The sequence below is a fragment of the Neolamprologus multifasciatus genome, chromosome 6 (assembly GCF_963576455.1).
Source record: "Neolamprologus multifasciatus chromosome 6, fNeoMul1.2, whole genome shotgun sequence".
Taxonomy (NCBI): domain Eukaryota; kingdom Metazoa; phylum Chordata; class Actinopteri; order Cichliformes; family Cichlidae; genus Neolamprologus; species Neolamprologus multifasciatus.
The window spans coordinates 20,681,059-20,704,601 of NC_140444.1; the positions used below are offsets into that span (position 1 = coordinate 20,681,059).

Sequence of the window (23,543 nt, forward strand, 5' to 3'; positions counted from 1 at the left end):
ACACTGTCATCAGCTGATATCGTTTGATTATCCATTATAATTCTTCTTACTGTTAAAACAAACTTACCAAGAAATGGAACAGACGGCGTATTGAAGTTGTTCACACCCAGCATTTAGAAGCGTTTATGAGTTTCGGTGGGCCGAGTGTTGAATACCGGCACCATCAGGAACTAATTAGAAGGACACCCACATAAAAGGTGAGAGAAATAAAGAAATCTTTGGTAAAGGGTGCCTTTGGTAAAGGGTGACCTCATAATATCCGGTCATTACACAAGTCCAAACTCACTGATAGTGGCTACAAATAACACTAAATAAAAGTGAATATAATTTAATTTTCTGCTTGATTTAATCGATTTGAATTTAAAAGACTTAACATGGCGCCTCCTTTTCTACCTTACCTTCGATCGCTACGCTCATTAAAAAAAACAAAACAAAACAAAACCAAAACCGATTGTGTCAACACAAACTGAGTCACCTACAACTAGTATGTAGGCTTACCTGTATGGGCTGTTATACTCCACCGCTCCGTCGTGTTTTTTCCCTTCTCTCTGCCACTCCCTTCACTTCCATCCTGCAACACAGATAGCCCCGCCTTTCGGCCACTCCTGTGTGGGATTCTGAGTTTAATGCTCCCTCCGCTCCTTCTCGGTTGCCGGGGGACGTGTTTTACTGACTACCTTTTGCGTTGTTTCTACACGACGCGTAAAATTCTCTTCAGGAAAATCGAGACTGCTGCAGTTTCACCTTTAATTTCTCCCGAACTACACTGAAGTCCCCAGGTAAGGCCAACCCAGGCGAACTTTTAGTCAACAGGTGCTTTTACCTGGTTCGCCCATAAAACTTGGCAGTTTTATTTTTTCATACAAGTGGCTGATATTGATGAAGATGACAGGTTACAGGCTACTTTCTTACCTTTTCTTTTAAAGCTCAGCCGGCTGTCCCCATCCCCCTCGAGGTGCAGGTGTAGTCAGGTTGCTATCTTATGCTGTGTTCACGTCCCTGGCGAAATATCCACGCCGAAAATGTCTCTCTTTAGCCGAGAATCATTGTTTCGCATTTTTTCCTTAAATTCAAACGCTGATCCATTTTGCAGAGTTGGATATATATGTATATGTGTGTCTGTGTGTGTGCGTGGTGGGCAGCTTTATTCATACATTTTTCCTCATAAAAATATAATTTTTGGTTCCTGGATTTTTGCGCTTCTGGACTTGAAGGATTAACCTTTTCACCCATGACTTAAGCTATGATCGATATATATAGAGAGAGCTATAAAACATATAAAGACCTGTAGAAATAGGCAAACACGGCCACTACTACATTGGTGGTTTTTTTGTTTGTTTTTTTGAGTTAGTTTACTTATCACACATGATATCAAATCTGTTGGCCGGACTTTGATGTTCCATTACAGATGTTGAGAGTTTACAGTTTAATGTCACGTGTCCAGTGGACTGTCCTATATGACCTTAAGCTAAGGTATTTTAATACCAAGCGTAAAGACGGCGATTCTCTGTGACTTTTTTTCCTTGTGGGAGGGTCAACATCAGAGCACCTGTTAAGCCAGTCCTGTTCCTCCGACGCAAAGTGATCACCTGACATTTTTCTTTTTCTTGACTGCTCAGTCTCTGTCAGGCCAGAGGTAGTTATGTCACTCTTGCGTGTGTGACAGTCACTGCTAAACAGACCAACTTAAGTTCAACTTGAATTTCGATTGGGATGAATTTCGTCCTCAGAAATTCTTTGCGGTATTGATTTAACAGTCAGACTGTTGGTTTGTGTTATGACGTGTGCCTTTGCTCAAATCTTACCCTTATTATAAGGGATAAAAGGATAACCCTCCTAGACTGTGACAGCCTGCCTTACTTAAGAGATTGTGTTCCCACTTACTTAACCTATTTTGTTTCCCCATTGATAATATTTTTAAGCAAATAGGGGAATTTAATACCATCACTATCACATTCATCACTTCTTTCTTATTTCTGGTTCACATCGGTTGCTGGAACACATTGCCTTTATCCCAGTCTCCTTTTTATTTTATCCTTCTTTATTTCCTGACACAATGTTTATCTCTTGAAAAAGACAGACCATGTCTGACCACATTGATTGGTGCTTCCTTATCTGTAGTTCACATTAATGAGATACCATCACTGTAAACTCATTCGCTCTGTTGCAGTCTAGTTCTTTGTTTATTTGCTGACACAATGTTTTAAAAGACGGAGCCTGTCCGACCTGTTCTTATGTAGCAGTGCCATAATCGTGATGAAAGGGAGGGAGCAGTAAGGGTAGTCACGTGTTCAGAATCAAGGCAAAGGTGAGGGGAAAATACCTTATACTGGACTTTGTCCCTTTGTCAGGAGAGAACACGTTGTCTCTGAGCAGATACCTGTAGCCAGTGTGCTTATTACCTTTTCCTTAAAATGCTGATGAAGCTTTTAAGAGATAAGGGCATGCAGAAGAAAAAGCCCTGTTGCTATTACAAACAGCGTTTCACATGTTTTGGCCTGGGAAAGCCAAGTTGTCTTTTTTTTTTTTTACCCCCCCCCCACTTTTCAGCTTGTTTTCACCAAAATTCAAGATCTAAAGGCTCTTGACCTTTACTTATCTGTGAAGTGCTCTTGCATCACCTTCCATCTTAGAGTTAACAGTACAAAGTATTATGTTTCCAGATATCACAGAATTTCAACTAACCTTTTATATACTTGACCTGTTATAACTTTTCACACATATGTGCACTTGCATTTTTTTGTTGATGACACTTGTATGCAGCCACTAGGCCCAGATACGTGTTGCTATGTCAAATTTCATTATGAGGGTTTAACCTCAGGCAAGATTTAAAAGAAAAGGATTGCATCACCCTTAACACCTTTCAGCAGGTTACGAAGCCGTCTTCCGCCAGTAGTCACCAGCTAGCCGAGCAATAGGACTTCAAAGCTACCATCGTCTGGATGTCTGAGCCCATTTAATCTTTTAGAGTGTTTTTTCTTTGATTTTTCTAAAATTCAAGCGTTATTACCTCAGGCTAGCCAGTCTTGCCCTTCAAGGTCCTCAGCTGGGTTCTTATTTTTTTTTGCAGCAAATAAACCTAAGACCAGTTTATCTTGCTTCACTTGAGAGATATGAGCCAAAAATAAATAGCCAAAGGCTGACTTGTGTTTGACTTAATATCAGTTCTTGGACGTCACTTCTCCGCTCTCACCAGGGTGAATTGAACTAATGAACCCCCACTGTGGAAACAGCAAGGGGCCTCCTGCTGTGTTACATCCCGAAAACGTTAGTCTGCATTAGAGAGTGTTAATCACGGTATAATTACCACATTGTGGCACTGATTGGATAAAAGTGCTTCCTGCCAAAACTATACTTGGTTTGATTTTTAGTAATGCATAAGAGATTGTGTGTGCAGAAAATGCTAGAAAACAGAGAAGCTGAATGGAAGACTAATTTTAAGATAATGACATAGGTAAAGGCCCCCCCCCTCAAAAACTATTAAATAGTTTCTTTCTCAGTTACTTTTGTGTTGATTTTGAATAAAAAAAATACAAATTATTGTGCAGAAGAGTTGTTATGCTTAGTTTTTTTTGTTGTTGTTTTTTTAGAAATATTTTGTATGGGATTGTACGATGCACTTGAAAATCTAGCACTAACAACGTATTGCACATCAGTTTAAGTTTTAGTTTTGCATGTAAGTTATAGACAGTTATACATTACAGCATAACTTTAAAAGACATTTTGTGTTTTTTTTATTGTTTAACTGGATAGAATTGTGGACTGATGGAAAGCAGAGTGGGTCCAGAGCATTTTCTGTTCATTAATAACACATTAATAATATTTTTTTCTTACATACACTGCCTAACTAATTTGTTAGATCACCTGTCATAAAAAAACAACAATTTTAGAAATCTGCCAAAAACTTGCTTAAAACTAAAGATTATATTGTTTTTTTTTTTATTGGGCAACCAAATTTTAGTCTGGACACATCTGAGCTGTCAGATATTGATCGTGCATCATATTCAACGACTGAAACCATTTTTTTTTCTGTTAAATAACTGTAATTTAGCATCTTCATCGAAACAAAAAACGGAGTCTCTATCTTTTTGATTAAAGAGGTGGTGCATTCTGGAAGATTAACTGTACATTAAATTTAGATTTTTTTTTAAATGACCAATACTGTCAATTTAGAGCAGCTGTGGCATAAGTCTTACAATGGGTGGTGGACTAATAAGCACTGTACAAAGTTTATCTCGTTAAGATTAATAGTTTATTAATCATTGTTAATTATCATGTAAATCTAAAGGAAATCAGTATCCTGCATGGGCAGACTAAGATGTTAATTGTAGATTTTTGCAGCCATTACTGCCTACATCACATTTGTCTGATTACCTTTGTATATTTTAACAGTGGCTTAGCTCGTAAGATGAATCGCACAATATCAAAAGTATCAACATTACACTGATTTATCTCCCAGCATTCCCCTGCTGACTATTATCTTACAAACTACAATAGCTGTCTTCCCAAGGTTTCATTAATTTTAAAATAAGTTCCTAGTTTGCTCTAATCTTCCCCATCTCATTTTGTCTCCATCCATATAATCCCATAATATTATATCCTTCAATTCTCTGAATCCAGATCACTTCCTCAGCTGTCCCTGCACACACGGTAACCAGACTCCATTGTTGGTAACCTAAGTCATGACGCATCTTAGTCCTCAGTAGACATTGACTGGTTTCTATAGTTACCATCAACAGTCTGTGCTGAGAAGTGTCTGTAACAACATGCTGAGGCTATTTTAATGCAAAATGGTGACACCCTTTAGTCCTCTTCATACCTCGCTTTGAAAAGAGAAACTCCATATTGTGATTAAACAAGTGTCTTCCTATTATGATTGAATGCTATAAGGCGAGCAGAATCAACAGGTGCAATTGTAATACAATCAGGAGATATTACTTGTGCCATGACAAAACAAAATGTAGGAGATGTATTGTGGGGCAGAGAGGATATCATAAATGGCTCACCCTTGAAAGGCTTCCAGACCAACATACAACTTTCTATATTCATCTATAGGTATTTAAATAGCACCCATAAATTTCCCTTGGATGTCATCACCACACAGCAACCTGTAGCAACTTATGGTTTAGCCACTGTAGATAAATGTAACCTGCATAGTGGATGACCCTCCATAAAAAAGCTTCCACTGTTAATCATTAATCCAAGTGAGAGGGGCCGAGAGAGAGAGCGAGAGAATGAGTGTAGGCATATAGGGCACAGGCTATGAAATGGAGGCTCAATAATAGTTCTTTGTGTTTGTATTTGTGAATAGGGCGGCTGGAGGTTCACAATGACGTTGGTGCTACCCACACCATGTCAGCGACAGTTGCGCACAGGGTGATTAGAAATGGAGCGGTGGAATCGAAGTACGTCAGAAGAAAGAAGAAGTTGATAAGGAAATGTAATGTTTTGATGCCAGAAAAATGAAACGGCACAAAAGCTGAGACCTTGTAATTTCTTAATATGGATTTGGATGTATGAGAGAACTGAAAGAAAATTTATACAGCTGAATTCATTTCCAGGCTTGAAGTTTAATGAACAGGAAATAAGATTTTCAACTCTCTGAATCATGCTCTGCTGATACAGATGAAGGTTTATCTCGACTAAATAAACTCGTCTAATTGGCCGTTTCTTCTCTTGGTATTGGTCGGACTTCTTTCTAATTAGTAATTTTCCATCAGCCTCCTCCTTGAAGGTGCAAAGCACACAGACAAATAACTCCTAGTAAACATAAAGTTTTATGATGCATTGCTAAACAGTGATCTGTATCTGTATTATAATATTGCATTGGAATGTCTGTACTGTGTATTTTGCAGCTGTAATCCTAATATTGCTCTTTTTATTATTATTATTGTTTCAGCCATGCTACTACCCTCATCACTCCTACTCCTCCTGGGCCTCCTCACATGGAGTCCCAGTACGACAAGAGCGGCTAAAGTGATTGTGGTCCCACCCATCATGTTTGAATCGCACCTCTACATCTTCAAAACGCTGGCAACAGCTCTACACAAGGAGGGCCACGAGACCCATTTTCTAGTTTCAGAGGGTCGTGAGGTCCCGCCCTCTCCTCACTACCATTTACAGCGCTATCAAGGGATCTTTAACAGCACCACAGCTGACAATTTTCTCCAATCCAAAGTCACCAACATCTTCTCAGGCCGCCTGACATTTCTCGAACTGTTTGACATTCTTGACCACTACTCTCAGAACTGCGATGCTGTCGTTGGCAATACTGAAGTAATGAACCGGCTGAAAGAGGCCAAGTTTGACCTGCTGCTAGTGGACCCCAATGAAATGTGCGGTTTTGTGATTGCTCATATCCTGGGTGTGCAATATGCTGTTTTCAGCACCGGCCTGTGGTACCCTGCAGAGGTTGGAGCCCCGGCCCCGTTATCATACGTACCGGAATTCAACTCGCTGCTGACCGACCGCATGTCCTTGATGCAGAGGATTGCAAACACAGCTGTTTACCTCGTACAGCGCTTTGGAGTCCATTACATCGCACTGCCCAAGTATGACCGGATTATGAAGAAGCACGGAGTAAAGCCTCAAGTGGCCATGGCTGACTTGGTGCAGGGAAGCCGGCTGTGGATGCTGTGCACTGACATGGCTCTGGAATTCCCCAGACCCACCCTTCCACATGTGGTGTACATAGGTGGCATCCTCACCAAGCCTCCCAGCCCACTGCCACAGGTCAGTACCAAAAGGGACACAAAGCTGACGAGCTTATTATGAGGGTTGTTCTATTTTGTCATGTCCAAGAGAACTTGTGCAGTCTCCTTTTGGCTAATGAAGCATTTAAACAGCTCGCACAGCAAGGTAATTTAATACATTAACACAAATGTGACCATAGTCTTGAATCAGTCCTTATCCTTCATATGAAACACTGCTGACAGTATCATAAGAAAGCAGCAAATGTTAAAAATACAACAGTTATTGCATTCAAATTTTCAGGTGTGTCACTTCACAACTTTACATGTCCTATTCTCTTGTACTCAGGCCCAATGCTAAACTTGTATTTGAGATAGGCTTATTCATTTCAAGATCTGAACAATGGAGCCTACATTTCATGAATGCATCTGCATCTAGTGCTCACAGAGGCCTCTATAGGAGCCTGAGCATAAAATGAGCGCTCTTATGCACTGGTGACAGAAGCACTGTAGTATAGCTGGCTCATGGGAACAGAGTTGAAACAGGTCATTATGCAAATATGTGGCTTTGTTGGTCAGAATGGGAAGCTGCATTGTTTTTCTAAGTATTATACTAATATTTAGGTTTTTGTACTGATACTTGGTAGGGGGAAATAAATTATATATGTATTTTTTCTGTGTGCATAGCATTCAAACTAATGCTACTTACAAACATTAATACAGTAAGTTTTGTTATGGGTGTGGTCTGTGTTTGAGAACCCTGAAGAGTTATGAGAGGTATTATAAAGGCATGAGAAAGGACATACTCCTTATTTTTTTCATTCTTTAGCCTAAATCCATTCTGCAAACTGTTTCTCTTTTGTCACTGAATTATTCAGAGTTAATCAAAGACGCAGCCCTTTTTCAGAAAAGGCCTTAATCTATTAAACTGCAGTATCATTAAGTAGAAAATAATGGCTAATCCATGCTTCTTATAGCCATAAAAATGAAAATGAAATCGTCACACGAGAATTTGGAGCCAATAAAATTTTGGCTTTTTTTTTTTTTTTCCAAAATAGTTGCAGAGTAATTAACCACTTGTTGAAAAACAACCCTTTGGGAACTTGCAAAGGCTTGGCTGCAACGTTCCTCTTGAATTTCAATCAAATTCACACATCTCTAGTTAATGAATTGTTTTTCTGCACTTTTATTTCTTGAAACGACTTCCTCTTTATGTCTTCACAGTTTGCTGTTATTCACACTAGCTTGTTTCCATTATCTATTTTTTTTAATCACTTGTGATATTTTCTAGTCACAATGTGCTACAAAGTGACCCTTTCTAGAAAAGTCTGGTGCAATGATTGGTTTAGGTTCAATGTACACGGCAGATTTTGAGCAAAAGGGGGAAGGGTGTTGAGGAGAGGCGGGTAGTGATGGGGGGGTTAGTCCAGCGTTTGGACATTGTGAGCGCGGGTTGTCGGTATCTGCTGCGGAGGGTTTTAGGAATGCCACACCAGCCAATAGGGAGTATTGTGCAGTGTTGTGTGGAGGGTTATAATGGAAGTGGAGAGAGAACGAGGTCATTGTTCTAACCCTAACTCTGGGGACACTGAGACTCTTTTATGGGGTCACTAAGGCCGTGTTGTAGGGACAGTAGGGGGTATGCTGCTGGGACACAGAGCCCAGTGTGCCCGTGAAGCTGCTCTGTGCCAGGGCAGCCTTAGCTCCTGCAGCTGGACCGTTAGCCTCCCTCTCTCCCTACTTGTCCGGCAATCCTGTCTCTCCAACATGGCTGCTCCCTGATCAGTCCCCAACCACTATTAGTTAGTCCATCCTCACTTTTACAAAAAATATATTTTACTATTGGACAAACTTAAGAGTTTCTTAAGTGCACATCGGGACATGCCCCAGGGTTGGGTTAATATCCAACTGCCTGTTGTCCTTTCAACAACCTGTAAGAGCAAATATATTTTTAGAGATGTGTAAATGCCTGTAAATTAATAAAAAGCTGGGCATAACATATGATGCTAAATGATGCTAAAGTACACAGACTTGTTGACATTTAAGGTCTTCTTGTATGACTTTCCCTTATAATATTGCTAAGAATCTCAATAACTGTCAACTCTCAGCTCTAGCTCAACACCACCTAAAAGGAGATGGCACATCTTTTTAAAATTAATTACCTACCACATGAAATTCTCACACAACTAAATTAGCAAAATAAAAGCAACTGCAAACAGCCAACATAGATTAGTCCAGTCATCCAACCCTAGCGAGCCCAAACTCAAATGACTGTTTGTCATGATTTCTTCTTTCAAGTGCCTGTTGAGAAGCACTGCAGTCCAAGTAATGGCAGGCTGTTACTAAAAAAAGAAAAAGAAAAACACCCCCCAAAAAACAGCACCACATGGCAGAGTGTTCCATGTTGCAGGTTTGCTCATGGACGACGGCTCCTTTTTTTACAGGAAGAGTGCTTTAAAAGCATATGGTATTGGATTTATATGTAGATTTGTGGTTATAATTTGCTTAGTGTAGTTTGTAGGAACCCGTGAGTTCTGTTATTTCAGTTGTAGTGCTGATAGTTTTACATCTTTTATTTGAATAGAGCGAGCATTTAGGGTATTGGATAGTCTCTAATTAGGATAGCTAGAATCTTAGGTTCAACATATCAATAGTACTCAAAAGGGGGGTTTTTTTGTAAAAAGGCTTTACTTGGAAAATGATACCATAAAAGGTAATGTTTTAACCTTGTTGTAACTCATAGAGATAATACTATACTTTGCCAGCCTCAAACTTGCAAAGACTGTTAAACATTCAATTAGTAATTATAACTTGGAGCACAGAAATACCCAACTTGGCTTTAAATAATACAGAAGTGCTCAAAAACAAACATTCATGGGTTAATGACGTCTGCTACAGTCCACCATTATGGATAACTATACTCAAATGTATTGTTACCCTGGTGATTTCACTCTCCTACATGGCCAACTGTAGGCACCAGGGTTGCTTCCAGTAAAGCAAATTCAAATGAAGGGATCTCTTGAAAGGGATCTGTGACATTGCTTCTTGATAGAGGTCTCTGCTGAGTTTTCTTCGAGCAACAAGAAGTCCTGTTTTTCTTAGAAACTTTAAATATATCAAACCTTAGAATTTCAAACTAAAATGTAAGCCTGACAAGCTATCTTCAAAAATGCTTTAGCATCTACTTGCCAACCAGTTGGAGAATCCACTTTTTTTTTTTCTCCCACTGACCCGTGGTTGTCAGGTGGTAACTGATTCTGTCTCTTTGGAGCTTTAGCAGTTATCATTTTCACCGTGACAGGCAGCAACCCTCCTGACCATTTAGGAATATACATTTGTTCCTTGCAATTGGTGATTGCCTGTGGTTACTAACTGGCCTTAGGCCTGTGCGACTGGAGCCTTACGTATATTACCATCTATGTGAGTTTATATTTTGAATAGGTGAAAATGTGCTATAAAAGACTTGTATACATATTGAATGTTATTTAGCGTCAGTTTTTCTGGGCTTGGTTGCCGATGATCAGAAATGACTAATGTTTTTTGATTGCACCTATATCAACAGCTCATACACAGAAAAATCTGAGAGTAGTACAAAGTTGATACTAAATGGTTGAGGTTGTAGAGTATTAAGTTTTTTGTTAATTAACATATAATTTCATTCTAAAAATCAAAGGATTTGAGCTTAGATGTATCTCTACAGAGTTTTCAGGCTGGAATATGTTATTGGGTTTTAGAGTCTCTGTACTTATCAGCCTTCAGACATAATTACCGGTTGTTCTAACATTATTAAAAAAGTAGTTTAGTGTACTGCGTTTTCATATTCAAGTTAGATTGTAGCATTTATTCAGTTTTATACCGTCATCCTACATTTATATGCAAACCTGTCAAAATGGATGTGCACAATAAACTCTGCTATATCAGTACAATAAATGCTATCGTCACATAGGCGTGACTTCAAACCTTAGCAGATAACTAAAACAGTGTTTAAAGTTCATGTGACTCAGTCATGCTTTGATGCTGATGTCATGTATTTGTTCTTAAGGCTCTAAAAAAAAATCTTGAGTTAAATTGTAAATTGAAGCACTTTCAAATATGAAATACATGTTTTTTTTTCTTTTCTTTTTTTTCTTTTTTTTTAAAGCTGTACTTTATCCCTCCCTGGTCTTTTTTTCTCATGTTCCTACAGGATTTTGAAGACTGGGTGAAAGACACAGAAGAGCACGGCTTTGTAGTTGTGTCATTTGGGGCCGGTGTAAAGTACCTTTCCAGTGACATTGCTCACAAACTAGCAGGTGCCCTTGCCAGACTGCCCCAACATGTCATCTGGAGGTAAAGAATCTACTTTCAATTTAAAAGATGTGAATAGAACTTTCTAAAACCTAAAATTAACAACAGTCTTCCACTAGGCATTTTTTTCTTTTCTGTCTCTTTTTTTGGTTGTTTGTTGTGTTTTATGGAGAAACCTGCAGTGGTGGTAAAACATCTATGCCCTCTTCCTGATTTTCTATGTTTCTGTATGTTTGTCTCACTTAAATGCTTCAGATTATCAACCAAATTTAAATATTAGACAGATAACGCAAATTAACGTAGTTTCTAAATGAAGGTGTTATGATATAAATTAACTGCTGTGTATCACATGTTTGGAAAGCCACACCTGTTCTCGATCATCTCGAAATGATTTAAATAAAACCTGCCTGATAAAGTGGAGTAGACCAAAACATTCTCAAAGGTTAATTCAGGAACAAATGAGAAACAAAGTAATTGGGATCTCTCAGTCTGGAAAAGGTTATGAAGCCATTTCTAAAGCTGTGGGACTCCAGCAAACCCCAGTGAGAGCCATTATCCACAAACGGTGGAAACATGGAACAATGGTGAACCTTCTCAGGCCAACCAAGATTACAAGAACAGAGCAACGACTCATCTAAGAGGTCACAAAAGACCCCAGAACAACATCCAAAGAACTTTAGGCCTCACTTGCCTCTGTTATGGTCAGTGGTCATTACTCCACCATAAGAAAGAGACATAACATTTTTTACTAGAGGTCATCTGGTAGATCAAATAAAATTGCGTCATGAATGCTGAAACTTGTTCGTGCCACAGTAAAGCTTGATCAGTTGACAGTGACTTTATAGTTTAAGTAGCTTTGCATTTTTATTTCTTTCTAAATTTAGTCACATCACAAGGATAAGTAATTCAGCCCGAGTACTACTCTGATAAACCCACTTTTGCATATGTGAATGAGGTGCAGACAATATATGACCATGTGACACAACAGGTGCTACTTCACTTTTAGCCGCAGAACTGCATTTGCAGCATATTCAGTTCTGTATACTGCTTTCAGGATTAATTAATAACGAGAGGTAGTAGTTTAATATTACATTAAAACCACCCATCAACCTTTTAATCCTTAACAGGTATATTTGCAAAGCTTGCCATTCATTTACCACATTGACCCACATTTTTATGGATATTTTAACTAAATATGGGATAATAACTATTTGGTTTAAGGATGTATACATTTTATCACATAATAATACTTTTTTTTGTAATGTGAATCCAGGAGCAAAGTCCTGATTTGCAGTAAATACACTTAACATTACACTGATGGGTATATAATGCAGAACAGGCACCTGCATGTAGAGGGTTGGCAGCTAGTCTGTAGAGGCCTGACTACACAGTTTCCAATGATGTCATACAAGTGAACTGTTAACCTTCCATTATGTTTTCCTCTGTGTAAATACAGGTATGTCACTGCATGCTGTCTTTATTAGGTTTTAGGTCAGAGATTTGGGTTTTCTTGTCATGTTTTTTGTGTTTGGACTGCAAGTACAGATATTTCAGTGATTAGTCTTCATTTTATTGTAACACTTAAGTCTTAAAAAAAGATAATACCACATTGTGCCATTCCTTTTCTCTCGAGTTGGCCTTTGTATAGTATCATCACACGTTTAGATCCCACACGTGGTGAAAAAGAAAAGGCAAGAAGTGCACTAATAAATAAATAATAAAAAGGCCTCTGTGCTGACTTTACTGATTATCTTATTGGGATTGTTTTCTTTTCTTTTGGAAAATACAGATTAAACAGATCGCTAAAGCTCAAGGCTAAATAGGACTGCTTTGTTCTTTTCGTGTGCCAGTTTATTCGTGTTAGCTTACTGACCTTCTGTGCCTTAGTAAAATGAGGCCATCGTACATATGCGTGACGTCTTTTATTTCGTTTTGGTGAGAGAGGTGGTAAAGAGGAACAAGTGAACTTTGCATGGGTAAGGCAAGTTGCTATGTTAAACTGCAAGAATTGACTGTTGTAAAAACTGAGTGGAGGGACCTCAGATGATTCCATTATGGTTGCAATATCACCTTGATGACTATTTTAAAAAACAAAACAAAAAAAGCACTGTTTTTGTTGTAATGCGGGTTGTGTTTATGTGTGCAACATTTTATGATACAGAATCATCTCTTTTCTTGTGTATAGTAAAATGAAACACATTCCCTATTTTCACTTCCCTAATTTTTCATGATATGATAATCAGGCTTTTTATACAGAAATCTCATCACAGGAGAGAACAAACAAAGATTGCAAACAGGCAAGATCCTCTTTTAAAGGGCAACAGTTATGTGATATTGTATGGTAATGCTGCTTTTAGTGTCCCTTCTAAACTAAGAGGTTAAAAAGGAAGAAGGCTGATGACAGCATCAGGGAGCCAGCCAAATGAATCGTGTCATTGATAATTGGCTCCATGAATGTAGGCTTTGATGGGCAGGACAGTGAATTGGTGCTTTGTTAAAGACAGATGAAAGAGTTTGGGCTGGGGAGGGAAGCAGACAGAGATGGACAGATGGGAGTCATAATGTAGCATGCATATGCTGAATGTGCGGAAATGCCTCCCCACACAAAAAACACAGGAGTATTTAGTCAGTGGCATGATCTGCATATTTTTGAGTCGAGTGCATTATTTTCTTTATTGCAGACTAAGAAGAGAATTGAAAATGGTATTTAAGTAATGAATTTTAAATTCAAAATAAAATACAATGGAATTGTTTTATTTTTGATATATTTAAAATGAACCAAGAAATTATAAGTATTATTATTTTTTTCTGTCTTGGAGGTCAGGGTGCCCCAGAAATAAACATGAGACCTGTGATGATTAAGTTAATGAGTTTTGCTTCAGTTTTTAGTTTGTAAAACCTACCTTTAAAATGTGCTGTGTACATATAAAGTGGTGGCAAAATTCAGGTAGGCTGGCTCGGTAAACTTTGCATGTCTGGTGGCTCTAGGAAAATGTCAGCTTATTGGAAAGACTTTTGTTATTTAAGTAAACATACTGTTCCAAGCAGTAAGTCACGTGGCACAACCGCAAGGAATTCCACCTGATCAATGATGGTGATGTTGTTTGAAGCTCTATAGGTACTTGCTATGCTTATGTAATTTTGCAACAAAAAATGTATGTATCACTGTTTTATGTCCCGGGCGCTGTAGACAGTCAAAGGGATTCTTGCCAGAAATGTCAGTCAGAAAATTTTTTAAATTAATTTTAATGTTTTGCTTCCACCACTTGACATTTTCAATGTCAAAGACATAAAAAAAAGTATATAAAAAATTTTCTGTTGACGCTTACATGCAGACATACACAAGCACTTAGAAGAACCTAAACACCTGTGAGTACAAAAGCACTTTTGCTTTTCAGCTTTTGTTGATGCAAATCAAGTTCATTTGTCTAGGTGCTTTCAACCTCAAGGTAATTCTAAATGCTTTACATAAAACAATAGATCAAGAGTAAGCACAACTGTACGTTGTGGGTTTTTTTTAACATTTACTTTTTAAGTTGCACAATGTGCAGAACAAAAAAGCCCAGTCAACATCCCTGTGACAACTGCAGATTTGGGGGGCACTGATTTAAAACCACTGCGAGCTGGTGTAGTCCATAAAGCTAGTTTTTATCATTGAATCAAGAAATATTGTTTTGCACATGTAAACATTGATTAAGTTTATGTAATGGCTTAAAGTCCCCTGGAGATATGGTTTGCAGATTTGTGTTTAAGTTGCATAATTACAGTAATAATTCACAGAGAGCGATATCACAGAGAGCCAGAAACCACTTGACAAGTGTTTTAGTGACCAGTAATTTACTTCTACACTTTGCACACAGAAACTTGCATAAAGGTAAACGATGTAGATTTATTACCTGAGAGTCAGTCCTAGAGTTTTTTGTGATATTAAGGTGTGTGTTTGTATTCTCTTCTCCATTTTTGAATACAAACATGGACCATAGCTAACAGATAAGCATAATACAAAATACTGAGGAAATGCAGGGTATAGAGGGGTGCTGGGCTCAGCTATGGCTCACAGATCAGAGTGTTAGACCATTTAACAATTTGATTGAGTGAGTTTCTGTTCATTACAGATATGATACCAAGGAAAAGGACAAAAGACATTCAAAAGAAGCATGATAAAATCATCAGTGGGTTTTATCAATGTGGAGATGACAGAGCTTCCTCAAACATGATAGCCTCTTATTTTGCACACAGCTTCACAGTTTGCTTCAAAGTTCAGTTTAGAGTCAGTGACTGTTACGAGATATTTTTGAGAACAAATACATTCCACTATCTGACCCTTAGACAATGTGACCTCTTGTGTATGCGCACTTCTGTCTTAGATATGGTTAACTGACGATAGGACTCGCACCATTTAACAAAATTAACAAAGACTGGGCCGTCTCATTATCCAGGGGAAGTTACACATTAAGCCAAAGAGAAAAAGATTATCAGTAAAAGAATGTAAACCGAGACGAAGTAAACAAAAAGGTTTTTGAGGCTGGACAAAAGGGCTGGTAAAAAATAGAAATAAGATAATGTTACCATGTGCTGCTAAAGGTGTTGGCAGGTGGATTGTAACAACTAAATTTGTTAATATAGGTCAGTGTAGATTCACTGTTGCCATAGTATCAGTCTCATTTTTCAAAAGATAAGATTTTCTTTATTTTGTGCATGATTAATTTTGTGTATACGTTTTCTTACAGTTTCGAAATGACCTTGTCTGGCTGGCATTTACTATTATCCTCATTTACATATATCACAGCTCTTAGCAGCTAAACAAATGCATTGACTAGACTGTCTCTTTAGTCTGTCAGTTATATCGCTTTTAAAGTTAGTCACTGTGATTTGTCTGGCAGACTAATCCTCGCAATAATGTGAGGGATGAACACAACTCGCATAATCTTTATGGATAACTTCTGATCTCTTAGGACTAAACAACCAAATCTTTGTGTCAAAACACTACATTGTTAAAAAAAAAAAGAGAGAATTTGACTGAGCACATTATTGTGGAAATTCACACTAATCATTAAGTGTTCATTAGTAATCAAGGTAAAAACCTGTGCAGTGAGTGTCATTGTACACTCAGTAGTTCCCTTTTGTTCTTTTATATTTTCACAATTTAAATGATCCCCCCCCCCCCCCCGTGTTTTAGAAGTGTTAAGAAATTATACATTGTAGCAGAAAGAATCGTAATTAGTAGATATGGCACTAGACTGCTTGAGCTACATCACCGACACTGTTTGCCACTGCCCCACAGTGCGGAGTTGGTGGTTGGAAACAGACTATTTCTGGTAGCACGCTCTACCAACCGTGCTCTATATTACTGACCTCATTTAGCATTTGAAAACTGCAATCAAGAGACAGTGTGACATGCAAACACTTTTTAAGAAACCACTATAACAAATAAAAAGAAACTAAAAAACTTGCATCAAAATGTGACAAAAGCCAAAAATATAGATTGTTCTGTTTTTATAAATGTATCATTGTGTAGTATGAAGAAACTTGGACTTTCTTACTTGATTTTTACTGAGCACTTTAAAATAATGTCACACTTTTAAGCATTATTAAGGTGTTAGCAAGTGCGTTATTCAATCTAATAAATTGTTACTTTACTTAAAGCACCTGAAGGTTTTTTTTGTTTTTCAATTGGCTTAAATTTAAGATTTTCTTCTCAAAACTAAAATAAATTGCTTCAGTGTTTGTCCTCTGCATTGTTTCCTCCTCCTCAGATTCTCTGGCGTGCCACCCAGTAACCTTGGCAACAACACCAAGCTTGTTGATTGGATGCCTCAGAATGACTTATTAGGTAAGGACATGAGATCATTAAAAAAACGTAGCATCCAGTTCTTTTATCAACATATGTTGTTTGTGAATCAGATCGAGGTGATTCTAGTTAACTAAAACTGCAAATCAAAATACATGTAGTTAAAAAATCATTGTTCATGTTCATCGAGAAATAAATAAAAAATATATAGAACATGTAATTTTGATCTTGTCTTTGCAAGATTAGTCAAATTTAACAAATATGAGCAGACCTCAGTGCATTTCTTAGAAACGGTAACACTAACATGTATGTGAGTTAACCGTTTCCACAAAGGGGTGTTTGTGTTATAATACCCGTTCGGACCTTCTTAAATTCTAATCTGATGAAGAGCCCCCATTACAATAATTCACAATATCAAATGTAAAATTTTACAATTACAAAAAAGTCTGAAAGATGTAAACTCACACTGAAAACTAAATAAAACTAAACTCAAAGAAAATAAAAACAAGATTTTAAAAAACTGTAGGAACTCTTCTGTTATTATATTTACCTTGAAAAAAGTCTTCTCAAGAACGTTAATTTTTTGTACTACTGCTTGATGACAATTTTTACACATCCCTCAGGAGTTGTTGGTTTCACCCTGTGGGTACGGCTCACTAGGTTTTGTGTAGTGTGGATCCCTTCTTCACATACTTATTAACCTCACAGGTTCATTGTGCCTGACAGGGATGAGGAATATGCCACATTCAATGACTGACAGCAAGGACTTTATTATGTGATGATGTAATGCCATTTTACCTGCAGGACACACACTAGGACAGTGAGAAGCATTATAAAATTAAAAATAACAATGTATGTTTTTCTGTGGTGTTATGGTTACCCACTGTCATAAAATGTTTTCCTTTTTCTTTTTTTTTGGTTTTCTTTTTGAATGATGCCTGATGTGCTGCTGTTTCAGTTTCCCCATCAAAAACTTTATGCCTAACATACAAAAAATCACCTGTTGTTTCTTGTCATCTAGGTCACGCTAACACAAGAGCGTTCCTGAGCCATGGGGGCTTGAATAGCATCTATGAGGCCATGTATCATGGTGTGCCGGTGGTGGGCGTACCTCTTTTTGGGGACCATTATGATACTATGACGCGCGTAGCAGCCAAAGGAATGGGAATCATGTTGCACTGGAAATACATGACAGAGGAAGACCTCTTTACAGCCCTGAGCAGCGTCATCACAGACACCAGGTTAGTTTGTCTTGTACTGCTTTGTGTATTATTGCTTTTATCAGTGAGATCTGATAAAAGGGTTTTAGGTTTTAGCTTACCTAAAACCTAAAACCCAAGTCAGAGATAACGGGTATTATGAAGTTGGTTATCAACTTTCTCTGTTAGGCTGGGCTCTATGCTTGAGACTCCATTCACATAAAAAGGCGTTTTTCACAGATCATGTGACTGCTGTTCTGCACAAAATGATCCCTCTGAGTGAATGTTATCTGATGGTGCCGATGATGATTAAAAAAACCTGACAATATTTTTTAATTAACATTAAAAAAATAACAGTAAAATGCAATTGTTGTGATTTAAGACAAGAGATTAATGCTGCAGAAAACAGTTAATCTGGTGATTTAACGCACTGTGGTCAAATAAACATTTTAATTCAGTTTAATTACTGTCAACAGCGCTCTGTGCTGCTGTTTATTTTTAAGATGACAGCCACACATTAGAGCTCTGAAACTTTTAATTGGATACGTTTAAACATTAAATGTTACTGTCCCATAGCCTAATATCGGAGGCGTGGAAATCACTTTAGTTAGTTGCCAGTTAACTTTATTGATTGAACAGATATTCTTGGTGTGTATTTTAGTGGCTGCAATTCAAAAATAGCTAAAATACAAAAACATTTATATATTTTCTGCACATGCACATTCTGGCATTGCTACCTGCAGTTTGTGCTTCATTTAGTGTTTTTCTCTCCCTGCAGAGAGTTTACATTGCTCTTAAAACATGCAATAAAAGAGAGAATTGGTGATTCTCTCGGTGAACATAACCTCCTGACTAGGTTATGTGTTCAACAGTAGTTACTATGGTGATTTAGCAAGATAAAGAAAGCCACACAGGAAACTCTGACTTCGAGCTTTTCCTAGCGTCGTAGCACACCCCCTGGTGACCTTTCATGATATCAGGTCATTGTGATTTAGGGTGTCTATAATATTTCATATTTTAAGCTATATGTTGATTTGGTTGTGACTGCAGTGTTTGTTCAACAAATCTCCTTCCTCATTTTTTATGCCATCTCACTTTTCCTCTACCTACCAACCTAGGTACCGCCAGCAAGCCCGTTATCTCTCCAATATTCACAAAGATCAACCAGGCCACCCTGTGAGCAGGGCTGTTTACTGGATCGGCTATATTCTCCGTCACAACGGTGCGAGCCACCTGCGCTCAGCTGTATACGAGGTGTCCCTCTACCAGTATTTCCTGCTGGATGTGGTCATTACTGTAGGGGCTGCCATGGCTCTAGCGGTCTTGGCCCTACGCCGGTTGGCACGATTGCTGAGGGGTAGGTCCAGGGACCACAGCAGAGGAGATAACGTCAGAGATGATGGCAGCATGGCCAATGGACATTGCCATAATGAGAACATGGCCAATGGGAAACACAAACGCAACGGCTCCTTGAAAAATGAAAAGAAGATCAATTGATGCTTCGAAAGGTTAGGAGGGATGAGGAAGAAGTTGCCCTACGGACTCAGCTCTAGCTTTTGGTTCACTGGTTTTATGAAAGTTTGGAAAGAAGGCTGTTCTTAGGTCTGTGTCTAGTGGCAACTGCTACTCAGAACAAGCAAGAGGCTGTGGAAAGGATACACAATGCGTTGTGTGAGGACAGAGCAAGACATCGGGTGCTCAAAATCTGTGTGTGTGTGTGTGAATATGGGTGAATGTGTGTCTGTGTGTGTGTGTGTGTGTGTAATGAGGTATATTTAACAAAAACTTTAACAACCACAACAGCAGGTGCAGCAATACATCATTAAATTTGGGAATTCTTTGAGGATGAAACACAGGAAAGACATATTTGGGGACATTATTTCTACCCGTGCGTCTTCTTTCCTGCCTGTTCTCTGTCTTCCTGCCTTCCTTACCAGTGGAAGGATGATGAAGAGGGGGAATCTTGAGCGCCAACCCTCTCATCCTCGAAAAATCAAAACAAAACAAATTAAGATGGCTTTTGAAAGATTTAGCATTAAATGTTTTTAACTGCAAACTCCAAGTGTTTGGTGAACTGTAAATAGAGGGTAAAACTATTTATTACTGTACAAATGCATTTTAATGATCAGACTTTTTAACGCGTCTTATTTTTAATTTATTTCATATCTTGGTCGGTGTGACAGCACCATGTACACTCCGAATCCTTAGCCCACATCTGCACTCCACCCTTGTCCTTCATACTCGTGAACCAAACAAACAAAGAAACAGCTGATGGCAGCAGTCAGCGTGAGTATGGCCCAGTCTGTGTGTTCTTTAATTGCATTATCCACAGAATGTACTGTTGTCTTCAGGCTGGCCAGTTTGTTCATGCACTGTTTTCCCTTTTCACAAGGTGGTGCCAACTTGTGACTGCACTTAGCTGTGCGGTCTTTGCATTATCTCTTGACTGACTTTTGTTGTGGTAGAGAGCGACTCTGCCGAACTCTATGTGGCTTGTCCTTGTGAAAAGGTGATCATGTTTTTGTTTTTTTTCTGCAGTAACGATATTACAATATTATGAACAGGCAAAGCAAGATCAGAAAGCTACTTAAGCTCATGTAGTGAGGGGAGGAGTCTGGGCATTACTTACACTCATGATTAGTTGCATCATCAGCCCCATATTTTAATCCTGCAGCCCTCATCTCTCTCTCCTCTTTTTTGATAAACATTTATTACTTGTCATTTCCAGTGCTACACTTCACTTTGTACATCATTCAACTATGATTCAGCTGTTAATGATTTGTTAATAAATGTTTTAATTCTAATGTGTTACAGATGTTTTTAAATTATTCCCTTCAGGTAGATTTCCATTCAGCGCTTCACTTCTGTAAATCTTTTAGAAATGCTGTTGAGGTTTATGTGCAAACTTACCTTCTGTAATTATATTAATTCTGAGTGTGAGTTATTCACATTCTGCACACAGATTTATGGGTACGCAGTGTGCTTGAATACGTGTGTGTGGTTGTTCCGGACTAGGATGGGTGTATGAATGAAGCACAACAGATGTGGTTCATGTGTAGTGTTTGAACAGTGGCACTCACAATAGCAAAATATCAATATCAGTTCAAGTGGAGGCTTTGTTTTACTTCAGGGGTCTGAACAAAAATGCTGCATTAACTGTCAAAGTACCACAGTTTTAGCCTGTTTTCTAGGGCTCAAATATAATTAGTAAAATAAAATAGTCATTCTTTTAATAAACGGTTAAAAATGACTTGCACTCAGTAACTACTGATGCCTAGAACCCATGGACATGTCTAAGGTTTTTTTCAGTTATTGTCTTCAGTCTTTAGGTTTGCTTTGGAAGTGAAATGCAGCTTAATCAGGTTGAGATCAGAGGGCCGCTTCAGTGATTGCACAATATTCCAGGTCATTAACTTCAAAAACTGGGTTCATTTCACAACATGCTTTCGGTCATTGTCCGTCTGAACAGTTACCCTTGCTGTCCAGTCAGCTTTGCTGCATTTGGCTAAATATGAGCAGAAAGTATCGATCTGTTGACTTTAGATTTCATTCTGTCCCATCATCAGTAAATACTAGTGACCCAGAGCCACTTGAAACCACTCAAGCCCATTCATTATGTTGGCCTTACCATGTTATGTTATTGGTTGTGAGTTGTCCCAAATATCGTGTATCTTTTTTTTTCTTTTCATCATTCTGGACATGGTCCACTCTAAGTTTCAACCTGTTGAAGAGTGCAATTCCAGAAGTGGTCTGACTTTTCTAATAGTTTTTATGAAGTTTGGTTGGTTTCTTCTGGTTTTGGTGTTTTTATTGTATAAAGGATCCTGGGATCATACACCTGTTGCCTTCATTTAGCATCCAGGCTTATTTTCCTCTTCACCAAAACCCTGGTTTTTCTTTATGTATCTAATGAATTTGCTTTGTTTTGGGACCTTGAATGAGGCCTGTTTCAGTTTTATTGAGATTCCTTTTGACCTCATTTCACAGCTATGGTTTCCAAATGCAAATTCCATGCTTGAAATCTATTTTTACCTGCTAAATTTATGGGAAGAGGAACAAAAAAAATACCTCACACCCGTTCTTTTCAATTATATCTGAGATCTTGAAAATAAGAAACTGCATTGAAAAAAAGGTTTTAATTCTTTAGTTGTTCATGCAGTATTTTTGTTTAACCCTTTGATGATTCAATAACTGCACTTGAGCTGAATCTTGAAGAGTCAAGTCAAAACTATCCAAAACTCTGGCCATGACTGTATATGACCTAACTGTTGTCACTATTTCTACTCTTTTAATTTTTGCCACTGTGCCTGCTAATTGTAAATGCAGGTAACAGAGAGGTATTTAAAAGGGAAAAAAGGATTGACATAGTTCAAACTATAGAAATAAACCCCTCATTTGCAATGAATAATAATGTGTCAAAGTGATAACTGTCCCTGTGGGGAAAAAATTCTCTTTTGCTGAGTTCAAAGTACAAGGCCAGTCGAAGATCATCTTTAGAGTCTGCAGGGTTTCATTATCCTTCTAATTTGTATTTTAGAAGGTGCTCGTAGGCATAGGAGCAGAAAAAAAAATCATGAACGTGGGATCTTTAGTTGATTTATCAAACTACCATGCTACACATACTGTGCTTCTTCTTGTTCTTCTACCTTTTTTTTATGGATGGAATCATAGCAGAGGGACTGTTTACCAACAGCAACAACCTTAATGTAATGGCAATGGAACATTTAACCTAGTCAACGTTGTTAAGAACTTAACATCCAACCAAAATGTTCACAAATACTATATTTCAGAGAAGTTTTATGACCTTCCTTTCTCTGTGAGCTATAACATCACTTGCACAGCCCAACCCAGCCCATGATGGGTATGGCTGATGGGCCTGCTGGTGCTACGCAAGCTATGAACAGGATCTGAAGAGAAAATGTTTGTAAAGATGGTTGTTTTTTTTTTTGTTTTTTTTAGTTTTTCAGTATTAATAATGTTGTACCCTACATACTTAAATGTCCCAACTTTATGTTTCAGTAAATATAAAGTCGAGTGTATCTGTTCTCGTGATGTCTATATTTTACCTGCTTGAATAACTGATCATTACTCTGTTTTCTGTAGTGTACTAGCTTGTTCCCTTTGTCCACATCTTTGTCTTTCTCTTTAATTCCTTGTGTATTCTGCCGTCTTTTGCGCCGTCCTTACCTGTCCTCACTTCACTGTAGTTAGTTCGACATTATTTTACTTTCATTTTAAATCTAGGCAAAAAAAAAAAAAAAAAGTCCTCACTTGTTCTGTCATGTGTGTCCATGTTGTAAATAGATTGTAAACAAAATGCTAATGCTGAATAAAAAAAGCATATTTTGTTTGCAGAGATGACTGAAACTTTTTTCCCCACGCTTCCTATAGTGTCGCATATAATTTCTCGCCAAACTAAAATATACAAGAATAAGAAAAACAAAATCATATCGTTATAAACCGTTACATGCGCTCGATGCCACTGTGCAGCAGTATTGAACAGAGGAGCGCATGTGATTCATGTTTTTGAGCCCAGACGAGGCCGATGCTGATCGCAGCAGTTGATGCAGCCAGTCT

At 38.1% G+C, this 23,543-nt stretch overlaps 1 protein-coding gene across 1 annotated transcript; it reads left to right on the plus strand.

Moving 5' to 3' along the window:
- Nucleotides 1-582: 582 nt before the first annotated feature.
- Nucleotides 583-23,320, plus strand: ugt8 (UDP glycosyltransferase 8). The gene is made up of 6 exons (XM_085161660.1): nt 583-779; nt 5,900-6,732; nt 10,876-11,018; nt 16,733-16,809; nt 17,789-18,008; nt 19,085-23,320. Exons 2-6 carry the CDS (start codon nt 5,902-5,904, stop codon nt 19,461-19,463), a joined length of 1,650 nt encoding a protein of 549 aa, XP_085017786.1. The 5' UTR covers nt 583-779; nt 5,900-5,901; the 3' UTR covers nt 19,464-23,320.
- Nucleotides 23,321-23,543: the final 223 nt, after the last annotated feature.

Bases quoted from the DNA above. Each gene is read 5' to 3' on its own strand.
- ugt8 (XM_085161660.1), top strand. From the start codon at position 5,902: ATGCTACTACCCTCATCACTCCTACTCCTCCTGGGCCTCCTCACATGG. The intron at 11,019-16,732 runs GTAAAGAATCTA...CCTCCTCCTCAG, and splicing joins CCCCAACATGTCATCTGGAG to ATTCTCTGGCGTGCCACCCA. The intron at 18,009-19,084 runs GTTAGTTTGTCT...CTACCAACCTAG, and splicing joins AGCGTCATCACAGACACCAG to GTACCGCCAGCAAGCCCGTT.